This window comes from Phaenicophaeus curvirostris, chromosome 7, assembly GCF_032191515.1.
Source record: "Phaenicophaeus curvirostris isolate KB17595 chromosome 7, BPBGC_Pcur_1.0, whole genome shotgun sequence".
Lineage (NCBI taxonomy): Eukaryota > Metazoa > Chordata > Aves > Cuculiformes > Cuculidae > Phaenicophaeus > Phaenicophaeus curvirostris.
The window spans coordinates 3,874,701-3,899,329 of NC_091398.1; the positions used below are offsets into that span (position 1 = coordinate 3,874,701).

The 24,629-nt window shown below is 53.0% G+C and overlaps 4 protein-coding genes across 5 annotated transcripts in view; 3 read left to right on the forward strand and 1 right to left on the reverse strand.

Moving 5' to 3' along the window:
- FN1 (fibronectin 1) overlaps window positions 1-12,136 on the reverse strand; it is a 263,549-nt gene extending 251,413 nt beyond the window's left edge. Inside the window, exon 1 of the mRNA XM_069860514.1 lies at window positions 12,133-12,136. The gene's annotated coding sequence lies outside the window, so the exon portion shown is untranslated. The remainder of the gene's footprint in view (window positions 1-12,132) is intronic.
- Window positions 7,410-10,484, forward strand: LOC138722406 (putative methyltransferase DDB_G0268948). The gene is made up of 6 exons (XM_069860479.1): window positions 7,410-7,572; window positions 7,817-7,977; window positions 8,190-8,403; window positions 9,029-9,129; window positions 9,835-9,972; window positions 10,367-10,484. The coding sequence occupies exons 1-6, from the start codon at window positions 7,462-7,464 to the stop codon at window positions 10,455-10,457; spliced, it is 816 nt and encodes a 271-aa protein (XP_069716580.1). The 5' UTR covers window positions 7,410-7,461; the 3' UTR covers window positions 10,458-10,484.
- A 664-nt stretch (window positions 12,137-12,800) lies between the features above and the next one.
- On the forward strand, window positions 12,801-17,441 carry LOC138722928 (interferon lambda-3-like). Its single transcript, XM_069861759.1, has 5 exons — window positions 12,801-15,540; window positions 15,806-15,883; window positions 16,419-16,562; window positions 16,641-16,721; window positions 16,814-17,441. The coding sequence occupies exons 1-5, from the start codon at window positions 15,379-15,381 to the stop codon at window positions 16,907-16,909; spliced, it is 561 nt and encodes a 186-aa protein (XP_069717860.1). The 5' UTR covers window positions 12,801-15,378; the 3' UTR covers window positions 16,910-17,441.
- Window positions 17,442-23,524: 6,083 nt separating this feature from the next.
- The window catches only part of UBE2F (ubiquitin conjugating enzyme E2 F (putative)), an 80,133-nt gene continuing 79,028 nt past the window's right edge, over window positions 23,525-24,629 (forward strand). For both annotated transcript variants that reach the window (XM_069860636.1, XM_069860637.1), the window contains exon 1: window positions 23,525-23,644. The gene's annotated coding sequence lies outside the window, so the exon portion shown is untranslated. The remainder of the gene's footprint in view (window positions 23,645-24,629) is intronic.

The following is a 24,629-nucleotide window of genomic DNA, read 5'->3' on the forward strand; positions in this document are numbered from 1 at the left end:
CTATAACCTTCTGCTCCCTCCTGCATCCTTCTGTGCAATCCTGCTCCATCCTGCCCCATCCTGCTCTTTGCTGCATCCTCCTGCTCCCTCCCGCATCCCTCTGCTCCCTCCTGCATCCTTCTGTGCAGTCCTGCTCCCTCCTGCATCCTTCTGTGCAATCCTGCTCCCTCCTGCTCCCTCCTGCATCCTTCTGTGCAGTCCTGCTCCCTCCTGCCCCATCCTGCTCTTTGCTGCATCCTCCTGCACTCCCCGTGCATCCTCCTGCTCCCTCCTACTCCCTGCTGCACCATCCCGCTCCCTCCTTCGCCGTCCTGCATCCTCCTGCATCCCTCTGTGCTCTCCTGCACCCTTCTGTACGCTCCTTCACCCTCCTGCTCTCTGCTCCATCCTCCTGTGCCCTCCTTCACCCTCCTGATCTCTCCTGCCCCCTCCTGCTCCACCCTCTACCCTCCTGCACCCTCATCCTCTCTGCTGCATCCTCCTGCCACCTCTTTCTTCATCCTACACCCTTCTGTGCCCTCCCACACCCTCCAGCATCTTCCCACCCCCTCTTGCATCCTTCCACCCCCTCCTGCACCCTCCTTGATGCCCGTTTCAGCCCGGGGGTCAGGGCCACCACTGACCACCACAGCATGACCAGAAACCAGAAATTCCCCCCTTTCCAAGCAACCATATCACCAGGCTTCCAGGTTTCTTTCTGCTTGGCTTTCAGGACACAGGGCTGTGATTTGGAGAAGTGCAATGGGAAACAGGCAAGGGGTGATGGATTCGGCGTCTCCTGGTGCAGGGGGGTTGGAGAGAAGAACCTAAAAGATTGTTCCATTCCTCTCTATTTCTCCCTTTCTTACAATGAATATCTCCATCGTGTGCCTAGCTCAGGTCCCAGTGAAGAAGAAAAAGGCCTCTTGTCCTGTCCCCTGTCACTTGGGAGAAGAGCCCAGCACCCTCCTCTCCACAACCTCCTTTCAGGTAGTTGTAGAGAGCAACGAGGTCTCCCCTCAGCCTCCTCTTCTCCAGGCTAAACACCCCCAGCTCTCTCAGCCGCTCCTCATAAGGCCTGTTCTCCAGCCTCTTCACCAGCTTTGTTGCTCTTCTCTGGACTCGCTCCAGAGCCTCAACATCCTTCTTGTGGTGAGGGGCCCAGAACTGAACACAGGATTCGAGGAGCGGTCTCACCAGTGCCGAGTACAGAGGGAGAATAACCTCCCTGGACCTGCTGGTCACACCGTTTCTGATCCAAGCCAAGATGCCATTGGCCTTCTTGGCCACCTGGGCCACTGCTGGCTCATGTTCAGTCGCTGTCAACCAACACCCCCAGGTCCCTCTCCTCCAGGCAGTTTCCAGCCAGACTTCTCCTAGTCTGTAGCTGCACAGGGTTGTTGTGTCCCAAGTGCAGGACCCGGCATTTGGCCTGGTTAAACCTCATGCCATTGGACTCTGCCCAGCGGTCCAGCCTGTTCAGATCCCTTTGGAGCCTCCCGACCCTCCAGCAGATCCACACTTCCACCCAGCTTAGTGTCGTCCGCAAACTTGCTAAGGGTGCACTCGATGCCTTCATCCAGGTCATTGATAAAGACATTGAACAGGGCTGGACCCAGCACTGAGCCCAGGGGACACCACTTGTCACTGGCCTCCAGCTGGATTTCACACCATTTCCCACCACTCTCTGGGCCCTCCATCCAACCAGTTTTCCACCCAGGAGAGTGTGCGCCTGTCCGGGCCAGAGGCTGACAGTTTCCGAAGCAGAACGCTGGGAGAAACTGTGTCAAAGGCTTTACTGAAGTCCAGGAAGATACATCCACAGCCTTTCCCTCATCCAGTAGGTGGGTCATTCTGTCATAGAAGGCGATCAGGTTAGTTTGGCAAGACCTGCCTTTTGTGAACCCGTGTTGACTGGGCCTGATCACCCGGTTCTCTTGCATGTGCTTCATGATAGCACTCAAGATCACCTGCTCCATGACTTTCCCTGGCACTGAGGTCAGACTGACAGGCCTGTAGTTCCCTGGATCCTCCCTCCGACCCTTCTTGTCGATGGGCACAACATCAGCCTCCAGTCCAGTGGAACCTCCCCAGTCAGCCAGCACTGCTAAACAGACATTTGGGTCTGTTTAGGGCCATCAGTAATGGGAGATCAATGAGTTCTACATTGTGCAGCAAAGGGCTCTATTGTTAAAATTAAATTTGAGAAACAATCAGCTTTCAACAGCAAATAAGGACATAAGATGAGCCAGAAAGCACGGAGAAACCTCCAGTCCCTGCGTGGGGAATGGGAGATCCCAGCGTGCTCCACCCCAGATTCTCACCTGACTTCTTAATTTAATTTCATTCATCGGCCCCATCATCAGTCTTCCCATCTTCCTTAACTGAAAGGTGAAGTCATGGGAGACAGACTTGTTTCTTAGTGTTTCCAGAAGATCCCAGCTGGGGCTTTGCTCTCAGCCTGGGCTTGCAGCTCCCCCGTGCGCCGTGCATCGATCGTTCATAACGAAAGATTTACGGCAGGATTTCAAAGGAGGGGGCAGGATTTCAAAGTCAAGGGCACTCTGGCTCTGCAGACTTCCTCCTCTGCCCCTGAGCTTGTCCCCACCTGCCTTTATTTCTTCTCCAGCCTTTTGTGTTCTTGAGCACAAGAATAATCAGAGGACGTGCTGGCTGCTATTAAAAGGACCCGGCGATGGGTCATGGCACGCACTTGGACAGGCGTGGAGGCACGTTCCATAAAGCAGGAACTTCTCTTCCCCCCCGAGCACTGATTTTCTCTGGGCTGCAGCTTCCAGGGAATGGGCAGGGACAGCCCTGATCCCAGCCGAGACCTGGAGGCACAGCTCTAACCCTGCCGAGCCATCAGCTGAGCCATCCTTGAGTCGCTGCCATCTCCTTTCCCTTCCAGGAGATTTTATCCCACCACCCACTGCTCGTAAGCCGCGAGAATTATGTTCTTCATTAATTTAAAGTCTGAGCCCTCTAAATTTAAGAAGAGCCTTGTAGAAATACCAAGTATTTTCCAATCCCTTTATTCCTCATGGTGATAATAAATCTTGTTTCTTTTCCATCAGAGAACAAATAAACAGGAAAGTCTCCCAAGAGCCAAAGCCTTACTGGGGTCCTAAAGGCAAATCATTTTCTTCACAAGGTAAGAGAAATATCACTGGCTTCTTCACAGTGTAAATAACCCAGGCGACAGAGGCAGAAGTGATGCTCCAGGGAGCAGCACGCCCGGAATGTTTTGCCCATTCCCCCTCGGGTGCTGTGGTCCCATCACATTTTCATGTCCCCACTGCCTTTTGGTGGGGAAGGACTCCAGGGTGGAGACACTGGCACTGTCTTTGTTTGTTCCTAGTGAGCAAGAGCCTCCTGGTTGCAGACTCTTTTCACTCCTCGGCATAGTTATCACCCAAATCTACACCCCCCCAAGCTCCAAGGCTGTTGCGAGGGAAGGAGGACAGTGCCAGCCCCATCCTGGATCAGTATCATCCCCATGGAGAGGTCCTTTCTACTTGCCCTCTGGGAATCCTCCTGCCAGCATGATCCAGCAGAGAGTTGCTGAGTCAATCGAAGCTGAAATGAAAGTCAAACCAGTTAGGTTTGTAATTATTTGCAGCACCGCGAGGAGGTGGTTTGAGCAACCTGATGCAGTGGGAGGTGTCCCTGCCCATGGAGAGGGATTGGAACTGGATGGGCTTTGAGGTCCCTTCCAGCCCAAACCATTCCACGATTCTATAAATAGGTGTAATTAATTAGAAGGCATTTGTGATTTTTCTAACAACTGGCTTGTAGCTGCAAGGAAAGAAACTGGATAAGAGTTCTCTGAGTGAAATTAAGGAAGGTTTCTCTGCCAGAAAGTTGCTGGGGATGGTGTGAATGCAATGACAGAGCCAGGATTGCTCCCAGAGTGACACTTGTGTTCTGGATAAAACACAGCAGCTCTTCCCATCGGCACCAGATCCGGGAAGGAGGGGAAGGAAATCTTCAGAACTATCAAAGCATCTGCTAAGGTGACGTCAGATGTTTTGTTTTCATGAGGCATCGCTGTTTCGCTTGGATGTCAGGTCATTATGCTGAGAAAAAGAATTCAGTTTAATATTTACTGATGTAGAGTGAAATGAACCACAATAATAGAAACAAAGCGACTTTTCCCATACTGAGATGAGACACTTTGGCACTGCAGAAATGACAGCGCTGTTGATGGAAAACCACCAAGAGATGCAGGGAGACTGACAGGACCCTCATTTGCATTTTTAACTCCCAAAGAGATTGATTTTAATTTTTCTTTTAAATATATTTCAGTGCGGGATGCATTCCCGATGGAAAATAAAACAAACCAGACCTCTCTGGAAATGGTCTGAGTGGCTGCAGTGAAAGCCCGGTGGCCCGGGACTGCCCCCAGCGGAGGAGCAGCCAGAGGTGTCAGAAGCACTCAGGTGAGTACCTCTCTGTTTCCCAAGGACAGGAATTCATCTCCCAGCCACAGGTGAGGTTAGGACTTAGCTTGCTGGTGCTGTTTGGAAAAGGAAAGCTCAGGGATCCAGTTTGCCTCTTCATTCTCAAGAGGCACCAAGGTGTGGAGAAGGCAAGACTTTAAGAAAGCAGGTGCGGAGGGATGCCGGTATCTTACGTTCTCCTTTTCTGCATTGTTAGGGTTTGGTGATCTTTTGATTCAGGACCAAACTGTATAATATAAAACCACGAGGCCTGTAGCTTTGGGCAACAAGCTAGGAAGACCCCAAGCGCTTTGGTGTTCCTTAAAGCCTACGGATTTAATAAGTGGGCTGGTAAGGATGATGGATGGTGTCTGATCCTCTGTGCTGAGGTATAACTCACATGTGGGCTCAGGCTCAGCAATCCAAGGGTTGAGGAGAACAGTTTATTGCGGCATGGTGCAGAGCTATCAGAGATTAGAGGTCACTTGGGGAATATAAATAGGTGCAGAGTTGGGGTAGGGAGGCAAAGGCAGCTGAATCCAGTGTGCTAAAGGCTGGGAGAGCTTTGAAAAGGACTGGTACCCTTTGCAGCCCATGCCTGTTGCACATTTTTTTCACTATAGGCATTTGGCCTCAGCTGTAGCTAGAGGATAATCAGATAAAGTTATCTGCACATCATCCATGAAAGCAGCCCATGCGGGAGCTCAGAGTTAGAAAGAGGACAGGGGACAAACCCAGGACACCTCCCTCCCCGTCTGCATTTATCCTTTCAGCAAAGTAAAGGCAAAATTAGAGTATCCAAACCACAAGGAGGCCAGACTCTTGTCAGATGTTGCAGGACACTGTGGGTTATGAAAACACAGGGGCATTGGAAGCTTGTATGGTATTTCTCTTGATGCACCTCGGTGCAATTAAGCAGCAGGTGATCCAAGTTAAACACTCAGGACACACACCTGGGAAGTTCAACCCATGCTTGGATTCAGCAAACTGCTCCAAGGTGGCCTCCATTTTCAGCCCCTGGCTGAGTTCCACTGATTTCCCCTAAAATTAGGATGGGTTTAAGGGCTGGTCTAATTAGCAAAGATTCACAGGTGCTGTGCAAGACACAAACTTCCAAGGGAAGGATGGCTCTTCAGCTGTATTTCATAATCATTTCTCTAGCGTGGAGAGGGGTAAAATCCTGCCCCAAATCAGGTGAGGGGCTTTGCCTCACCTTTAAATATGAAAGTTTGGTGCTTTTAGAGTTGGTGCTGGGGTTGTAGAGGCTCTGTTTATGCCCTTTCTCTTTCTGCTGGACACCAGGAGGTGGTTTCACTACAACCAGGTCCCCTGTGAGTATGGCTTTAGGTACCTAGAGTATTTGACTCCTGCTACGTTGCAGTGTCATAGAATGACTCGCATTGGAAGGGACCTCAAAGCCCATCCAGTTCCACCCCCTGCCATAGGCAGGGACACCTCCCATCCAGCCTGGCCTTGAACCCCTCCAGGGATGGGGCAGCCACAACTTCCCTGGGCAAAAGGCCTCAAGTTGCCCCAGGGCAGGTTCTGATTGGACATCAGGAAAAAAATAAAACCTCACTGAGAGGGTTCTGGGGCAGCGACAGAGGCTGCCCAGGGAGGTGGTGGAGCCCCCATCCCTGGAGGGGTTTAAAAGAGGGGCTCAGGGAGCTGGTTTAGCAGCGGGCAGGTGCGGTTGGACTCGCTCTCGAAGGTCTTTTCCGATCTCGGGGCTGCATGATGTGCAGCTAAGCATCCCCCGCTTCGGGGGTGGTTTTCTTGGAGCTGCCTCCCCTCCCCAGCCCCTGGAACCGCCCCAGGGCGCGGCTCGGGCTCCGGGGCTCCTCTGGGCGGGCTCTCTGGTGGAAGCAACTCATTTTTCGAGCTCAGCAAGGGCGTGGGCGACGAGAGCTTGGGGAACTGGGCAGCGCGAAAGAGCCCAGCGCCAGGCGGGGAGAGGGGGCGCAGCTTGTGATGCAAGGAGGATGGATCAGCAACGAGGCTGAGCCAGGACCCCAGGCAGGGAGAGCTGCTTCTGGGGTCCTGGCTCAGCCCTAGCTGATCCCCTCCTCTTGCATCACAAGATGCGCTCACTCTTCCCCGCCTGGCGCTGGGTTTTTGCGTGCCCAGCCACAAGCTCTCCGCTCGCCCGCCTTGCTGGCTTGGTTGCCCACCAGATGAGGCAGGGAGCCCTTTAGGAAGGGCTCTTGGGGTCTGTTGTCGCGTCACGGAGCCGTCACCGTCTCGGTCGGCGTCTTCTCGGGCGTTGAGATAAACAGGATACGGCCAAGAGCCTTCCGGCACGATGGGCGACGAGCAACGTTGGCCACTGAGTTGGTGGGACCTTGCCTGGTGGGTGTAGGATGACGATGACGATGGGGTTTATGGCAGCCAGAGGGGTTAAACTGATGGGCGAGCAGCGGAACGCTGGGCGTGTGAAAGCGGCGTTGGTGGCTGGGGCTCAGCTGGCAGCAGCCCAAGGGGCCCCACAGCGAGGCCAGGCTCGCCACTGCGTGTCGTTCTGAGTGACGGGCTTGCTGGGGCTCCTGGGTGGAAAGAGACTTTGAGCCTCCCTGGGGTGGAAAAAGTATCCACGTGGTTCAGAAAGTGCAAGTTGGGGTCACTGGGATTGTGTTGCTAACACTAGAACATGTTTTTTCTTTAAAAAAATGGGATTTTTTTGCTGTTAGTTTTCCTGGTGCTCTGCTAGGTCCCCTCTGATTCACAAATATTCCAGATGCAATGGTGACTTATTTCAGAAGACAGACGGGTTGGTGGGGAAAGCAAAGAAATAAGGAGAATATGACTTTTAAAACCTAGAAAGCTGGCTTGCTCCTGCAGTAGCTTGTTCCTGTGGGAGGGATGCTCGGAGAGCAGGTTCACGCTCCCTATACGAGCCTCATGGGCAAAGTCCTCTCCAGACCTGTGCCAGGAGCCAGAGCCTTCAGTGCCCACGGCCACAGGCAAAGGGGGCAGGAGGAGTTTGATCCCGTGGTGACAAACACAGCTTGCTGCCTCCTCCCAGGTGCTGGGTTACGCCAGCATGGCCACCCAGATGTTTGAGGGGAAAGGGCACGCGGCCGTCTACCAAAAATACAGATTTGCACCGGGCAAAGAGCTGCAGCAAACCATCCTCAGCTACCTAAAGGAGAAGGTGAGTCTGGAGGGGGAAAATGGGGCTGGAACATCTTGTATTGACACTGCTGGGAGTGTTATCTTGGTTGGTGCTATGGGGAAGGATAAATCAAGAGGGTTCAAAGCAAGGTGTGGGCACAGAAGAGCCTTTCCAAGGGTTGTGTTGTCCTGAGGTTGTTCCTCTGTGGATCCTGGGGAAAGGAACTGGGTGAAAGCACAAATTGAGGGGTGATCTGCTGAGATCCATCTGCTCCGCTCCACAGAGGACGAGTCCTGTTGAGCTGGTGGTGGATGTCGGCTGTGGGTCTGGCCAAGGCACCCGTTTCCTTGCGGAGCATTTCAAGAAGGTGGTGGGAACGGACATCAGCGAAGCACAGGTCCAGGAGGCCAAGGACTCCCCCTCCACCCCCAACGTCTCCTACCTGTAAGTGTTGGGGGAGCAAGCTCAAAGGCAAAATTCATGTCCTCACATGGAGCTGCTGTTTTGTGAGTATGATTGATGGGATTCCTGGTGTGAATGGACACTATCCTAGATTTACGGTAGCGATGGTCTTGCATCCCCAAAACATGCTCATTGGCTTCACATCCTACGCAATTCCTGTATTACAGTCTGTTTTTCCTTCCTCTTGCCTTCAGTGTGAGCCCTGCAGAGGTCCTGCCGTTGGAGGATGCCTCGGTGGACCTCATCACTTCATTTACAGCTGCGCACTGGTTTGATATTGAGAAGTTCATGAGAGAAGCAAACCGGGTGCTTAAGCCGGGTGGTTGCGTGGTCCTGTGCACCTACACTGTGGACATGAGTGTGCGCTATGGAAACTGCTCTGAGAAGCTGACCAAGGTCTTCAGGGAGGTGAGGTGATGAAACCTAAACCTTGGAGCTGCCCCTCCTGGTCTAGGCAGGGAGAAATGGGTAGTGCTTAGATGGAGAGAGGAGAGCAATGGGCTTGGGGGTGCAACTAGAGGGCTCCTATTACAGGGTAGGACAGTGGGATGGTTAAATACAAGGACAAGGTTGAGATGGGGTGTTGGTGGATCCCATGTGGTGCTGGCCAGTTGAGAAGAGGGATGTGAGGACTGATAGAGCAGACTTTAGTGTGGTGAGATGGGCTGTGGAGCAGACTTAGGAGGCTGGTATTGTCTAAGAGACGTATCCCTGAAAGGAAAGGGAATTAAACCATTTGGAAAGAGGTTTTCTTAGTTCTGTTTCTTGACAGAGAGCCTTTGAACAACCTGCTAAAAGGAGATGTTCCTCTGAATAACTGCAGCAGAGAGGACAGGACCCTTATCCCTGTAACCAAATAAGATCCTTGAATTCTTGGCACTGAACAAGGTTTTGGTGAATTTTAATGCAAGGAGTATTGAAAAAAATAAAATAAATGTATGAATGCATCAGATCTAGGGCCAAGCAAACTGGCGTTAAGTGGAAACTGAGCTTCACATGTGTTTGTTTGGTTTTTAACATGCTGTCTTTGCAGTCCTGGGAGCAGATTTTAAAATACTCGCATAGTAGAGTAAAACACGTCTTGGAAGACTACAAAGAGATCTTTGAGGCCTTGCCGTTCCCAGACAAGAAGAGGTGAGCAGAAACCTCTTGGTGCAGCACCAGAAGTGGGTAGAGGTTATTTCTGCTCCTCCGCGGGCTGCTCTGCCACCGGCCCAGCGAGGACACGAGGGAGCGGGGTTTGATGGAGCAGGTAGCTGCTGGGTTTTAGCAACTGTCTTTGCCTCATGGGGCATTTCCAGTCCTGCTGGGTTTAATACAGCTCTGTGCTGGCCCAGTAAGTGGTGGTCTAAGGGCAGCAAGGACCTGCTCAAGGCAGAGCTGGGTTAGACCTTTTTTAGCTGGTGGTTTATGATAATCTGAGGTTTCTGGGCAGATGGCTAAATGGATGAAGGGTGGAAAAATGGAGTGAGAGACAGAACCTCACTCAGTGTCTGACACCCCTCCAAGGCATGGGCTGGGACTGACTCCTGAGGCAGAAAGGGATGTGGTGGTGTCTGAGCTGCTGAAGGGCAACAGGCTCTGCGGGTAGCTCTGTGCCAAAAGGGTGTTCTAATCACAGACTACATTAGATGGTCCCTAGACCATCTGTGCTTCTCCAGTAGCTCATCAGTTAAAGCTCCTGACCCACCAAATGCCACCATTAGATTATAGTTCCACCTGGCAGACCTTTAACATCAGGTATTTTCTTCACCACCACCTCAATCTGCAATGGTCCTTGTTCCCCTCCTTTTGAGATTTAACTTGTCAAGGCTCGTTTCTTGCCTGTCTTGTTTCTAGGATCACTGATATCTTTGATAAAATTCCCATGACGGTTGCTGGAGTGGTTGGTTACATGGAGTCTGCCTCTCCATATCAGGTTTTTATGAAGAATGACCCTGAAGCTGCAAAATCCCTCCTCCAAGAGACTGAGAAGAGGTAAGAAAACCATGTGGGGGGGAAACAAACAGGACATGGAAGGATCCCACTTATACAGTGAATGAAGAATGATGTTGTAGAGGAATTTCTTCATGATGAGGGTGGGTGGGGAGGCCCTGGCCCAGGCTGCCCAGAGCAGTGGTGGCTGCTCCATCCCTGGAGGTGTTCAAAGCCAGGTTGGATGGGGCTCTGAGCAGCCTGATCCAGTGGGAGGTGTCCCTGCCCATGGTAGGGGTGGAACTGGATGGGCTTTGAGGTCCCTTCAAACCCAAACCATTCTATGAAGACCTTGGTGTTTTGGGTAGGAAAGACCCATCCTGGGCCTGGATGTCACCCCATGTGAGTTGGGAGCTGGCTGGGCAGGGCAAGACCCTTCCTCTGCTTCTTGTTTCAGGATGCTGGAGACCATGGGAGTTTCTTCTCGTGACACCCCAGTGGAGTTCTGGGTGAGGCACGTCTGCGTGCTGGGGTGCAAGGGCCAGTGAGAGGAAAAACCTTCTCTGGATGCAGTGCTGGGCGGGAAGGAAAAAGGGAGTTGTCTCCCAATACCTGACTCAAATCATGCTTATTCCTTGGGAAGATTGGTGCTGATTTTGGTGATTATAATTGATCTTTGTTGTCCAGTTGGCCCAGTGCTGTGCCCTCAGCACTGGGAGGGTCTGGTTACAGACTGGTGGTGGTTGGGTTGCACAAAAGGGTGAGAATCACAGCAACAGCTGAGGAACTTGCTGCATTTCTTACACAACTAATGTTAATAAAAAGCAGCTGAGAAGTTGCTTGTGGCTCCTCTTTTTAAGAGAGGCTGGGGAGTGTTTGCTGGGGTGGGGATAACCGCAGCCTGTGAGTGTGGCTTAAGGAGGACCTAAGTGGTTTTCTCTTTCACAAGATTTTAGGTGGAAAGAGCTGTTTGCCCCTTTTCCTGCCCAGGCTAAGGTGGGAGCTGTGTCCTGTCTTTGAAGGCTGGGCTGGAGAAGGGCCTCTTTAACCACCAAGAGGTCCCATCCCTGGCTGCTGCAGGCCTATCAGCAGCTTATCTGCCCCAGGTTAGCCTGGTGTGCTGAGCCAGCGCTGCTGCTTTGTCCCTCACCATGTTCCTTGCCCTCAGGAGCTTTTCTGGGATGGCTGCCCCAGGGAAATGGGCCTGTGCTCTCCTGGCTCCCAGCCCTCTTGCTCACCCACGCTGCAAAGGGAAGATTAGAGGCTGTGTTTTGGGGAGGGGCAGATGGAGGCAATAGGGCTCGAAGCCGGGCATGGCCTAGCACATAGTCCCCTCCTGTTTGCTTTCTGGAGGTTTTAAGTGCAGGCACAGCCTCTGGGAGCCTTTCCCGTAATTCCTGCCCCTGGCAAGAAGGCTGTCCTGATGCCACAGGAAAGCTGTGGCCTGGCTCTGTTATGACTCAGTGTGTTATTAAGGAAGATGGAAGTGATGCTGCTGCCTTCTCAAACAGCACCTGGAAGGGAGGCTTTGAGGGGCTGGAGGTGCTTCAGCTGTGCTCCTGGGACCTTCATGTATGGTCCTGCCACAGGGGCAGAGACTGAGTCTCCTGAACCTGGCAGAGGTGCTTGACCATGTTTCTGTCTCCAGGGGGTTAACAAGCACTGGCCCAGCTTGCCTGGGGTGGGAGCAAAGGATTTTGACTCTGGTGGTGCTGAGGAGGAGAAAAGCCCAGTGCTGATGTAAAGCTGGTCTCTGTGGTGGAGAAGAACTCATCAAGCCATGTTGCAGGTCACCAGTAAAGAGGGTGCATGGAGCATGGGTCACGGCTGGGTGAGCAGCACCCATAAAAACCTCCTGTGCTGAGGGAGGGTGTGGCTGGTGGCTTATCTTCACCTGAATGAGCACTAAGAGGTCTACAGGTATGCCTGGGCAGGGAGATGTGCTCCATACGGCATCGGCACAAAGGCTCTGGGGGAAAGGTTGCTTATTTGGGTTTACTTCTTCACTTTGAGGTTTATAAGAGTTTGTTTAAACCATTAACTCGGCAATTAACAGCTCTTCCTAGTCTGGCACGGGTGGGATGCTCAGTGCGTCTCCTAGGATGATGCAGTGGGTGACTGACCGTGATGGAACACCAGGCATTGCATCACCAACGTGTTTGGCTGTGCTGGTAGCAGCCATGAACCAGCCTGAACTGACTGGCTCCAAAGGGGGTTGGGAAGGAACCGGCTCCTCCTTGCTGATCTATTAGGTCCAGTTATTGTTTCCAGTTCTGGAATCTTCACCATAAGAAGGATATGGAACTGTTGGAACAGGTCCAGAGGAGGCTACAAAGATGATCCGAGGGCTGGAGCACCTCCCATACAAGGACAGGCTGAGAGAGTTGGGGTTGTTCAGCCTGGAGAAGAGAAGGCTCTGAGGAGACCTTAGAGTGACCTTCCAGTACCTGAAGGGGCTACAAGAAAGCTGGGGAGGGACTGTTCACAAAGGCTTGTGGTGATGGGATGAGGGGCAATGGGGATAAACTGGAGAGGGGCAGATTTAGATTAGACAGAAGGAGGAATTTCTTCACTGTGAGAGTGGAGAGGCCCTGGCCCAGGTTGCCCAGAGCAGTGGTGGCTGCCCCATCCCTGGAGGTGTTCAAGGCCAGGTTGGAGCCCCTGATCCAGTGGGAGGTGTCCCTTCCCGTGGCAGGGGATTGGAACTGGATGATCTTTAAGGTCCCTTCCAAGGCAAGCTATTCTATGATTCTGGCGGCATGGCTTATGGCCAAGGCTTTTCCACCCTTGTGCTACGCAGGAGCCAATGAGTCATGGGGCGATTGCATCACCCAGTGATGCCTGCAGCATTGCCTATTTTCACTTTCCTTCTCGTATCTGGGACCTTCCACACCTGGGATCTCCCATGGACCCAGGATTTCTTGATTCGAGCAAGTCCAAACCCTGCTGGGCTGTGGGAAGCAGGGGATGGGGCTCCATTATTGCTGGCTCTGCTGCTGTTGTGGTACTGGAGACCCTCTGTGGTGGCAGGAGCTGTGGTGGCACAGTTCGGAGGAGCTGTCTTGAATGCAATCAGGCTTTGCTGGCCATGCTGGGCTATGGTAGAGCACGGCATCGTTGAGAGATGCTTGCTGGTGTGCCAATGGCCAGTAAGGAGACTGAGAGGAGTCGGGGACACACCAGAGGGTCACGCTGCCGTCCAGAGGGATCTCATCAGGCTGCAGAAATCAGCTGCTGGGAACATCATGAAGCTCCACAAGGAGAAGAGCAAAGTCCTGCACCTGGGGAGGGATGACCCTGGTCACCAGGTTGTGCTGGGGGTCACCTGGCTGGAAAGCAGCTCTGCAGAAGAGGCCCTGGGGGTCCTCTGGAACCAACTGGGCACCAACTGGAACATAAGTCAGAAACATGCCCTTGTGCTGAAGAAGTCTTCTCTCAAGTAGCAAGTAATAGCATGAGAAGAAATGGCCTCAAGTTGTACCAGGGGAGGGTTAAATTGGATATTGGGAAGAATTTCTTTACTGACAGAGCGGTGAAGAATTGGAAGAGGCTGCCTGGGGAGCTGGTGGAGTTTCCTTCCCTAGAGATATTAAAAAAAAAAAAATGTGTAGATGTGGTACTTTGACATGGTTTGGTAGTCATGGTGGTGTTAGAACTGGATCTTGGAAGCCTTTTCCAACCTTAATGATTCTATGACTCTATAAGGTGAGTGGTATCTGGAGCTTCATTAGGTACTGTTTCCAGCAGCGTGAGGGAGATGATCTTTCCCCTCTACTCAGCTCTGGTGTGGCCACCCCTGGAGTGCTAATTCTGGGCTTCCCAGTCATGGACAACCTGGAGAGACACTGACTGAGGGCTATAAAGGGGATGAAAGGTCTGGAGCATCTCTCTCAATAGAAAAGGCTGAGAGTGCTGAGGCTGCTCAGCTTGGAGATGAGACTGCTCAGGAGCTCCTGGTGGTGCTGGGACAGTGAGGAATGGGCACAGTCTGAAACACATGGAAGTCCATCTAACTGCAACAGAAGTTTTTTTACTACAAAGGTGGTCGAGCACTGGAACAGGTTGCCCAGAGAGGCTGTGGAGCCTCCAACCTTGGAGGAAGTTAAACTGAACAAGGTCCTGGGCAACCTTCTCCTGCTAGAGCAGGGGTTGGACTGGACGATGTCCAGAGGTTCCAACCCACCTCCACGACAGCGCATCCATGTGTGTTTTCTTGCCTGTAGGTGTATTTTCCACAAACTTGTGTTTGCATTTTCTCATTTGTGTGGATTCCTTGAATTCAGCAGTTTATTTCTAAATATGACCATTAAAAACGGTGTCCCTCGGGAGCAGCATTCTTCTATGGCCACACAAAGTGCATTTATGCCTGTTGCTGCCTTACTGTGTGTTTGCATTTTAGATGGAATCGTAGAATAGCTTGGGCTGGAAGGAACTTAAGGATCATCTAGTTCCAAGATGCTGTATTGCCTTAATTCTCTATATTTAATGTCTGGATGCGTGAAATGAGAAGTGCAGTGAGGATGGCTTCACGTCCCAGGAGGGTGCCTCAGGAGAAGGAAGTGTTTTGCTGAGTGGGGGCATCGTTCCAGCTGTCAGAGATGTCAATATGTGATAATTTGTGTTTATACAATACATAATATCTGTATTTCCTTGCTAAAAGGGGAGGAAACCCCAGCCAGCTCCAGCAGATGGCTGGGAGGCAGCCCCGCTCATCTCCCTGCACAACCCTGCATCACACCTGGAGATTTCCTAGGTGGAAGTGCCTCGCTTTCACTTATTTTCCTGTTTTTGTAGCGACAAAAAGCTCATGCCTACAGCCTTTCTCGCAGTGCCTCCTCCCTGCCACGGCTGTTGCACTGTGCCGTCCATGGGGAAACTGAGGCACGAGCTGCCACTGCTTGGAGGCACTGAAACCCTCCTGGCAGCCTGGAGCTCATGCTCTCTGTGGGGCCACATTCCTGGACATCTCCTGCAGCTTCGGGCGCGGTGCTGGGCTGAGTTGTGCCCTGAAGTGGGTCTGCACCACTCGATGTGGCAGCAGCGTCCTCGTGTCCCCCTCTCTGAGGGGTGTGTGCCGAGGGCATCCCGAGCATCACTCTGCATCCCGAGATGCTGGCTGCGCTCAACCTGTCAAGACGGCTGGCGGAGCAGGAGGCGGGTGCTGCCCACACCTGCAGCAGCGGGATTCCCTCTGATGTCGCTTTCGCTTTCCCGTCTCCGTGAGTGGCAGGCCGTGGATTTTCCTGCCAACGTGAAAGCGCAATCACGTCGGGCAGGCGATATAAAAGCTGGGGAGATGGAGCAGCGAGGCAGCCACAGAGACGAAACACAGCCTCAGCAGCTCCGTGGAAACACCAGCAGGCACCTCTGTATCAAGGATTTAGGAGATCCACCTCTTGTTCATCCTCCCTGGATTCTTGCATCGCGGCCCCATCGTAACCGGCTCACCGACGGGCTCTCATCAGCAAAATGCTGCGCCTCGGCTTCACCCCGCTGCTGGTGCTGGTGCTGGTGGCCAGCCTCGGGGCTGCCTTTCCCATGGACAACGTGAAGAAGAGCTGCAGCATCTCCAAGTACCAGTTCCTGGTGCCCCACGAGCTGAAGGCTGTGCAGAAGATGAAGGAGCAGTTTGTGAGTACCGCTCGCATCAGGGGGCTGTCAGCTGGTGGAGGGCAAGGCAGTGGGGATGCTGAATTCAAGACCCCCGGTGACAAAGTGGATGTTTTCCAGGGCAGTTGGGGATGAGGAGGATGTTTTCCAAGGGAGTTTGGGGGACAAGCAGGATGCTGGGTGGAATTCCATCCTGGTTTCAAACCCCTCGAGGCTGACCAGGGTCACACACCATCACCGAAAGTCAGGGTAAGTTTTTTAAGTCTCTCTTGGTTTATCCCTGCAGGAGGAGATCATGCTGCTGTCAGATCGCAAATGCAACACTAGGCTCTTCCATCGGAAATGGAAGGTAGCGGAGCTGTCGGTAAGAGCAAGGTGATGCTGTAGAAAACCAGTACTTCCCACCCAGTGCCAGGACCTCCCATCAGCCTCTATCCGCACCCCGGGCAGGTCTCCAAGACCCCCATCTCCAGCCCTGGCGCTTTGAGTCTCTCACAGAATCATAGAATCCCTTGGTTGGAAAAGAACTTTGAGATGGAGTCTAACCATACCTGGCCACTATTAAACCAGATCCCTGAGCACCTCATCTGTCCCTCTTTTAAACCCCTCCAGGGATGGGGACTCCATCACCTTCCTGGGCAGCCTCCGCCAGTGCCCGAGAACCCTTTTGGTCAAGAAATTTTTCTTGATGTCCAGTCTGAACCTCCCCTGGTGCAACTTGAGGCCATTTCCTCTCATCCTATCACTTGTCGCTTGGAAGAAGAGACCAGCACCCTCCTTTCAGACAGCTGTAGACAGGGATGAGGTCTCCCCTCAGCCTCCTTATCCCCAGGCTAAGCCCCAGGTCCCTCAGCTGCTCCTTGCAAGACTTGTTCTCCAGTCCCTGCTCCTGCCCACAGGTCCCTGATCGAGTGATGCTGGTGGAAGCCGAGCTGGACCTCGCCACCTCCATGCTGGAGCTCCCTGCTGACCCCAGCTTCGCTGAGACACGACAGCGGCCGCTGACTTTCCTCACCCAAGCCCGGGAGGACCTGCGAGTCTGTGTAAGCATCCTTTAAACCCCCCCCAGACCCCTGCAGCTGGAGGCAGTGCCGGTCCTTACACAACTGCTTTCCTTGCAGATGTCCATGGAGTCTTCTTCCCACCAGCCCTCTGGGAAACTGAGGCACTGGCTGCATAAGCTGCACACGGCCAAGGAAACGGTGAGTCTGGCCGGGAGGGCGAGGGCTTTGGGCTGTGCTGATCTCCCCGCGCCCCGTCTCCGGTGCTAACCCACCACTTCTCCTTGATGTAGGAGACCCCTGGTTGCCTGGAGGCCTCGGCCATCCTCCACCTCTTCCAAGTGCTGAATGACTTGCGGTGCGCAGCCCTCCGGCAGCAATGCACTTAGCCTGGCCCGGCTCGGTGCTCGCCTGCCCCAAAGGATGCCCTGAAGACCTGGGAGAAATGACTTTTATGGCATCCCTGGGCTGCATTTCCTATTTAAGCATTTTTCTTCTTTATGTGAGCTCAGGGAGTAATTCCCTTCCCCAATCTTTTAAGTTATTGTGTATTTATAGTGAGCTCAGGAAGTATTTCCCCCCCTTCCCCAATCTTTTAAGTTATTGTGTGTTTATAGGTAGCTCAGGAAGAGGTAAGAAAATGCCATTCCTGAAGGATTCTATGCCCTAGCAAGGAAGGTTTAATATTTACTGAATGCCTTTGTTTTGCTGGATTACAAAACACTGGCTCTTTATGAAGAAATCTATTTTTGTACCTGCTATTTATTACAGACTGGATTATGTACTTTTGCCTGGATAAATTATTTTTTTTACACGCTATTTAATATGAAAAATAAAATAGGTGTACTATAAACAAGCTGTTGCATCTTTTTATTACGCTTGGCTATGATGCTGTCCCTTTGGAAAGGTGAGTTGGTGGGGAGGGAGGAATCTGAGGCGAATTCTGAGCGTCTGAATGAGCAGAATGAGCTTATGTTCGTCCCAAGCCGTGTGGGGGTGCACCCTGACTGCCCCCCAGGCTTTGCCCTTGGGGACCGAGGGATGTGGTTGTGGCTGGGGCTGTCCCTGCCCCCTCGGAGCCAGGAGGCTCGTGGATGGATGCCCATGTTGGGTGGCACAAACCAGGGTGTGAAGCCTAGAGGAGAACCCATGGCTGAAGTGATGCTCGCATCCTCGTACAGGCTGGGCAAGCCTCTGGATTTGGCCATTTCGGGAACTCTCAAAAGATTTCTGAATGATTTAACCCCCAAACCAGAGTTTGATGAGTGAAGAGCCATGGAAGGCAGGCAACATGTGTGGAGGTCATAGAACTGCTAGGTTGGACAGGACCTTTGAGATCATCAAGTCCAACTGTACCTGTCCACTACGAAACCATACCCCTACGCACCTCATCTACCTGTCTCTTAAACCCCTCCAGGGATGGTGACTCCATCACCTCCCTGGGCAGCCCCTTCCCGTGCCCGAGAACCCTTTCGGTGAAGAAATATTTCCTAACATCCAATCTAAACCTGCCCTGGCGCAGCTTGAGGCCAGATGACAAAAAGAACCCATGAGCAGACCCAAAACTAATTCAATCTCTATTTTCTCAGGTCGGGGAGGCATTTCATTGAAGACAGATCTCCAGGGGGGTGCAGCCAGCAGTAGCAGCCATACGGATGTGCGATGGTGATGCCTGTGATCTCCCAAACCGGGGACCACCCAAGGCCTGAGGACCCAAAAAACTATTTGGGTGTCATGAAGAAAAGAAGCACAAGGGAGGTGTCAGGTAATTTTATGGTTGCTGCTTTTAGGTTGCAGGGCTGGAGACTGAGCTGTCAGCAGATGAGCTGCAGCACGGCCACCACTTCCTGCAAAAAGACAGCTGGAGGTGAGCTATAAATGCTCGTCGTGACATGTGTCCCAGGTACCACTCGTTCATCCCGCTCAGGCTTTGCAAGGACACTGTCAAAATGAAACCTCATTGCTGGTGAGGAGGAGGAAAAGGCTTTCTTTTCCCTTCTGTTTCCAAATTACGCTTTGCACTAAGGCGCAAAGGTGGGGAAATGCTGTTGTCTTTGTCTTTTGCTGCAAGCACACAACTGCACGCCCCTCGGAAACCAGAAACCCTGGGCCACAGGCGTTTCTGTGCTGTGTGGAATGGCTCTGCCAGGTCAAGGAGAAGCCAGAGGCTGGATGCTGGGCTCTTTGGGGAGCTTTAACAGTCCTCATCGCCCAGCCGTGCCCCTGGTGTAGCACCGCGATGAGAAGCCATCAGGATGGAAATGCTGAAGGGTCGGTCGGCCAGGCAGGCGGGTGAGTGGCTGAGCTGGGTCACGGGGCTGGTGGCTGCGGCTTTCTTGGCCCATCCCATCGCCCGTGGGCATCCCCAGGGAAAGAGGGCAAGGGGGAACAGGGCTCTTCCCCACAACTGGGATCCAGCTGGGTGTCGTGTTTTGGGAACCTGCAGCGCAAGCGTCAGCCGGACAGAGAGGGGTCAGTGTCCCCTGCAGCCCCTGTCCCGGGGCTGGCCCTGTGTGGGGACCATGGGGCTGGGCTGGGCTCTCCAGCCTCTCCCACTGCCCCTGAGCTCTGCCTGTTCTCCTTCTCTGACAGATCCTGACTGGGACCTTCCAGGAGAGGAGCAGGACCAGGAGCACCAGGCTGCTGCGACCAAGTGGAGGACAATGGTGTCTACGAGCAGGACTGCAGAGAACGTGCCATGGAAGCTGCTCTATGAGCTGGAGAGCTGGCCACTCCACAGGACGACCACCTCAGATAAGGACAACACAGAGATCTTTGCCATGGTAGTGAGTAAAAACCTTCTGGAGGGGATGCCTCGAGAAAGTCTGCCTTCCCCTCAGCCCCAGTGGGTGCTCCATCACAGCCCTTCCATCCCACCGATGGTCCTGCAGCTGCTGGTGCGAGCTGGGCTTCGCTCTGCACACAGATTTGCAGTGCAGACAGTGAAAGCCCAGCTGTGCTCCCTGAGCTATGAGGCTGTGGTGTCTGAAGTGGAGCATAAACATGGCTGTGACACACTCCTCCCCCATCCCAAGACCCACCACTACGCCGTGGGTGTGCTGGCCAGGTGAGAGCCCTCTTCTCCAAGCTCCCCGTGCCGTCTCTCCCCTGCAGACAGGGTGCCCCACACAATGCCCTTGGTGTCAAGGGAGAGGGATTTCTCAGGTTTCTTCGGGAGCCACAAATCCCGGGGAGAAGCCACTTCTTGGGGGAAGCTGGGGAAAGGACAATGTTCCATCCCTCGGCTGTGTCTCCTCCAGGTGCCCAGGGACGTGAGGTGCATCTACCAGTGGCTCATGTCCAACAGGGATGAATCTGCCGAGGCCAGGCTGGACAACACCCTTCTGCAGCTGACCTGCAGGTACCCTCAGGATGTGGTGGTGACCCTCCTGCACTGTGCCCCATCCCGGGACAGGTATGGGGCCCCTGTCTTGAGGGCTCCAGGCTCACCAGCTTTTAGAACCCACCAGCCTATTGATAAATGGCAAATGGTTGAAAGTTTATCAACGAGGAAGACTTTTGAGCCTTTATCCTTGGACCATAGGAGGTGTCCTCACAACCACTTTAAAGACTGGCTGTGCGTGCAAACAAGGCATGGAGATATGTTATTGATTTCTCGAGAAAGAATAAATATGCAATACATTTTCAGCAAATGAAATGAATATGCATAGATCTGTAACTCTTTTCTTGCTTGGTGTGCGTGTTTTTGGAGGAGCAATTCCCCCCCACACCCAGCGCTGCTAATAAAGGGAATACCTGCTTAATAACGACTAGCCTCCCGCTTTGGTGAGGAGTGTTAGAAAGCAAGGGGGCTTGGAGATTCCGTTCTCTAAATCACTACAGCGCCCAATCCATGTGGGCTGCTGGCGAGGGGCAGCGGGCAGGAGCAGGGCTGGTGGCCACCCCAAGACACGGGGTTGCCCAAGCCGTGCTGCTGTGGCCCAGACGCCACTGACACCGAGCTCTGTGCCTGCAGGGCTGCTGCGACCAAGTGGAGGACAATGGCATCCACGAGCAGGACTGCAGAGAACGTGCCATGGAAGCTGCTCTATGAGCTGGAGAGCTGGCCACTCCACAGGACGACCACCTCAGATAAGGACAACACAGAGGTCTTTGCGCCGGCTGTGAGTAAAAACCTTCTGGAGGGGATGCCTCGAGAAAGTCTGCCTTCCCCTCAGCCCCAGTGGGTGCTCCGTCACAGCCCTTCCATCCCACCGATGGTCCTGCAGCTGCTGGTGCGAGCTGGGCTTTGCTTTGCACACAGATTTGCGGTGCAGACAGTAAAAGCCCAGCTGTGCTCCCTGAGCTATGAGGCTGTGGTGTCTGAAGCGGAGCATAAACATGGCTGTGACACACTCCTCCCCACCCCGAGTCCCACCACTACGCCGTGGGTCTGCATAAACATCCATGTACAGGCTAGCTAGAAGTTATTATTCAAGCTAATCCTATATTTTAGTTCTAAAATCACAAATTCTATGCATAATATTCAAATACATAACAGGTAAGCCATTTACAACGAACCATTTCTTCCTTCACTTCAAAGACCTGTTGTCTTGTTCCTCAAGGGAAATATGCCTTGTTAAGGTAAGACGTTTTAATCTGAAATAATGCTTCTATGACTCTGATCTGCTCATTGAATTCCAGACTTCAGTAGCTCGCATTGCCCTTCAGGAGGGACAAAAATACCATCTGATTGTTGAAGACGTAAAGATTCAACTGTTCAAGCTAGCTTGGAGTCACAGTATCACAATCATTTACTCTCAAATATTAAATGCACCCTTTTCTTTGAACACATTTAATCTGGTTGACCACAGCTCCCACCAAGCTGGTGTGCGAACGCACATATTAATTGAATTAATTTCAGTAGTCAGTAGTGGAAAGGCTACAGCAAGCCCTGTGTTTGGGATGTGGACTATTTCAAATATTTTGATTAAACCAAAGCACAATTAAGTTTCATCTAAACAGTTGTGGTTTTCTGAAAGTTAGACAGAATGTCTCTCTGATAGCATGTTTTTTTTTTTTTAAATGGCATTTTCTAAACATTGTTCCTTGAAGATGATAACATTTTGTGTTCAGTATGCTCTGGGCTAAACAGATGTCGCTTCTTCTGCAATCACTTCTGTTTGAACTTTTTATCTATTGTAAAGCCAAAGTCAAGAACAGAGCTGGACCCAACTCCAAACTAGCAAGACTTTTGACTGTTGAGAAGTTTTATAACATTAAAATTAGCCCTTGAAAAGTAACAGAAGACATGCAAGATTTTTGAGAAAATTCATACGTATGCGTGTAAGTGGGAAACACCTTCTGTAACAAGTCTTGTCTCGCTGCACATCACTGATGGCAATCACTGCCATGCTGCCCAGGCCTGATCAAGGGTACTTGCTTTCTAAAACTCCAAAATGAGTCTTAGTTGCTGGCATTATTGATACCAAAATTGCACTGACTGTTCTTTTTCCCCTGCCGTTTATCACATTGCCCTGGTGACTCTTGGTCAATTCTCCCTCTGTACACGGCACTGGTGAGACCGCTCCTCCAATCCTGTGTTCAGTTCTGGGCCCCTCACCACAAGAAGGATGTTGAGGCTCTGGAGCGAGTCCAGAGAAGAGCAACGAAGCTGGTGAAGGGGCTGGAGAGCAGGTCTTACGAGGAGCGGCTGAGAGAGCTGGGGGTGTTTAGCCTGGAGAAGAGGAGGCTGAGGGGAGACCTTGTTGCTCTCTACAACTACCTGAAAGAAGGTTGTGGAGAGGAGGGTGCTGGCCTCTTCTCCCAAGTGACAGGGGACAGGATGAGAGGGAATGGCCTCAAGCTCTGCCAGGGAAGGTTCAGGCTGGACATTAGGAAAAAATTCTTCACAGAAAGGGTCATTGGGAACTGGCAGAGGCTGCCCAGGGAGGGGGTTGAGTCACCTTCCCTGGAGGTGTTTAAGGCACAGGTGGATGAGGTGCTAAGAGGAATGGTTTAGTGTTTGATAGGAATGGTTGGACTCGATAATCTGGTAGGTCTCTTCCAACCTGGTTATTCTATGATTTTATGAGAACAACACCCTGCAAGAGGGCAGCAGAATCATAGAATGGTTTGGGTTGGAAGGGTCCTCAAGGCCCATCCAGTTCCACCCACCCTGCCATGGGCAGGGACACCTCCCACTGGATCAGGGGCTCCAAGCCCCATCCAACCTGGCCTTGAACCCCTCCAGGGCCTCCCCACCCTCACGGGAAAACATTTCTCCCTGATATGTCACCTCAATCTCCCCTCTTTCAGCTTCATACCGCTCCCCCTTATCCTATCCCTGCCCTCCTTGCTCAACAGCTACTTCCTGCTGCCTCTTTCAGCACTGGAAGCTGCTCTAAGGTCTCTAAAAACACGACACTGCTGCTCAAGGAAGGCAAGAGGCTGACTCCCCGCCTTCTCGCAGCCCAGACCCCGCCATCCCCAACCCTAACACACCCCTAAAATGTCCCCCGCCCCCTCAGGGGAAGGCGCCACCGCCCCAACTCTCGCGAGAACTCATTGGGCGAGCGCCCTTCACCCCTACCCGGGGCCAATTCTCGCGAGAACTCGGAGCGGGGGGGGGGGGGGAGCTCTTCCCGCCGACACGGCTCGAACTCTCGCGATATTTCTGCCGGCACGGCCTCTTGGCTCGAAATCTCGCGAGAACTCGGCTGGCGCGTTCCCCTAGGCATAAGGAAGAATTTCTTCACGATGAGGGTGATGAGGCACTGGAACAGGTCGCCCAGGGAGGTTGTGGCTGCCCCATCCCTGGAGGTGTTCAAGGCCAGGTTGGACGGGCCTGGGGCAGCCTGATCTAGCGGGATGTATCCCCCACACATGAACTAGAGGATCTTTAAATCCGCTTCTAACCCAAACTATGATTCTATTAAGTTCTCGCGAGATTTCGGCCGGCGCAGTCCCTTAGCCCCCCTAAGTCTCGCGAGAACTCGACAAGGCCCCGTTCTCCTCCGGCGAAGTCTCGCGAGATCTGGGCGGTCCCTCGCTCCAAGTCTCGCGAGAGCTGCCGGGGCGGCGTGGGGCGGGCTCAGGGCGGAGCGGAGCGGAGCCGCCCCTGCCCCGGGGCAGCCCCGGGGATGGTGTTGGCCGCGGCAGCCGGGTCCTGAAGCCGCGCTCAGGTGAGTCTAGTTCCCCCCTCATAATCCCCTCGGTACCGGGGTAGTCCCCTCCCTCTCGGCCCCGCTGCCCCCGCGTCGCCTGAGGCGGCGCCGCCCGTCAGGCCTCGGCTCCTCAGGGGTATTGTCGGGGGAGGCTTAATTAAAGTCCCCGGGAAGCTGCTGCTTAATACTTGCGTTGATGACATAGACAGCGAGATCGAGGGCAGCCTCGGTGAGTTTGCAGGTGACGCCAAGCTGAGCTGGGCAGTTCTCACGCCAGCTGGACGCGATGTGATCCAGAGGGACCTGGACAGGCTGGAGAAGTGGGGCTGGGAGAACCTCCTGAGGGTCAGCAAGGCCATGTGCGAGGTCCTGCGCCTGGGTCGGGGCAGTCTGTGGAGTGATAGAATCACTAGGTTGGAAAGGACCCACTGGATCATCGAGTCCAACCATTCCCATCAGTCACTAAACCATGTTCCTCAACACCTCATCCACCCGTCCCTTAAACCCCTCCAGGGAAGGTGATTCAACCCCCTCCCTGGGCAGCCTCTGCCAGTGCCCAATGACCCTTTCCGTGAAAAATGTTTTCCTGATGTCAAGCCTGAACCTCCCCTGGCAGAGCTTGAGGCCATTCCCTCTTGTCCTGTCCTCTGTCACTCAGGAGAAGAGGCCAGCTCCCTCCTCTCCACAACCTCCTTTTAGGTAGTTATAGAGAGCAATGAGGTCTCCCCTCAGCCTCCTCTTCTCCAGGCTAAACAACCCCAGCTCTCTCAGCTGCTCCTCGTAAGACTAGTTCTCCAGGCTTCAGTACAGGCTGAGGGACAACATGATTAAGAGCAGCCGTGAGGAGAAGGACTCAGGGGTGCTGGGGTATGAGATGCTCAACATAAGCTGGCACCGTGTGTTTCAGCCCAGAAACCCAACCATGTTCTGGGCTGCATACAAAGCAGCGGAACCAACAGGGTGAGGGAGGGGATTCTGCCACTCCACTCTGTTCTCATGAGAC

Coding starts and splice junctions, on each gene's coding strand:
- LOC138722928 (XM_069861759.1), top strand. CDS start 15,379: ATGCTGCGCCTCGGCTTCACCCCGCTGCTGGTGCTGGTGCTGGTGGCC. Junction 15,541..15,805: donor AGAAGATGAAGGAGCAGTTT/GTGAGTACCGCT, acceptor TTATCCCTGCAG/GAGGAGATCATGCTGCTGTC. Junction 15,884..16,418: donor GGAAGGTAGCGGAGCTGTCG/GTAAGAGCAAGG, acceptor TCCTGCCCACAG/GTCCCTGATCGAGTGATGCT.
- LOC138722406 (XM_069860479.1), top strand. CDS start 7,462: ATGGCCACCCAGATGTTTGAGGGGAAAGGGCACGCGGCCGTCTACCAA. Junction 7,573..7,816: donor TCAGCTACCTAAAGGAGAAG/GTGAGTCTGGAG, acceptor TCCGCTCCACAG/AGGACGAGTCCTGTTGAGCT. Junction 9,130..9,834: donor CCGTTCCCAGACAAGAAGAG/GTGAGCAGAAAC, acceptor TCTTGTTTCTAG/GATCACTGATATCTTTGATA.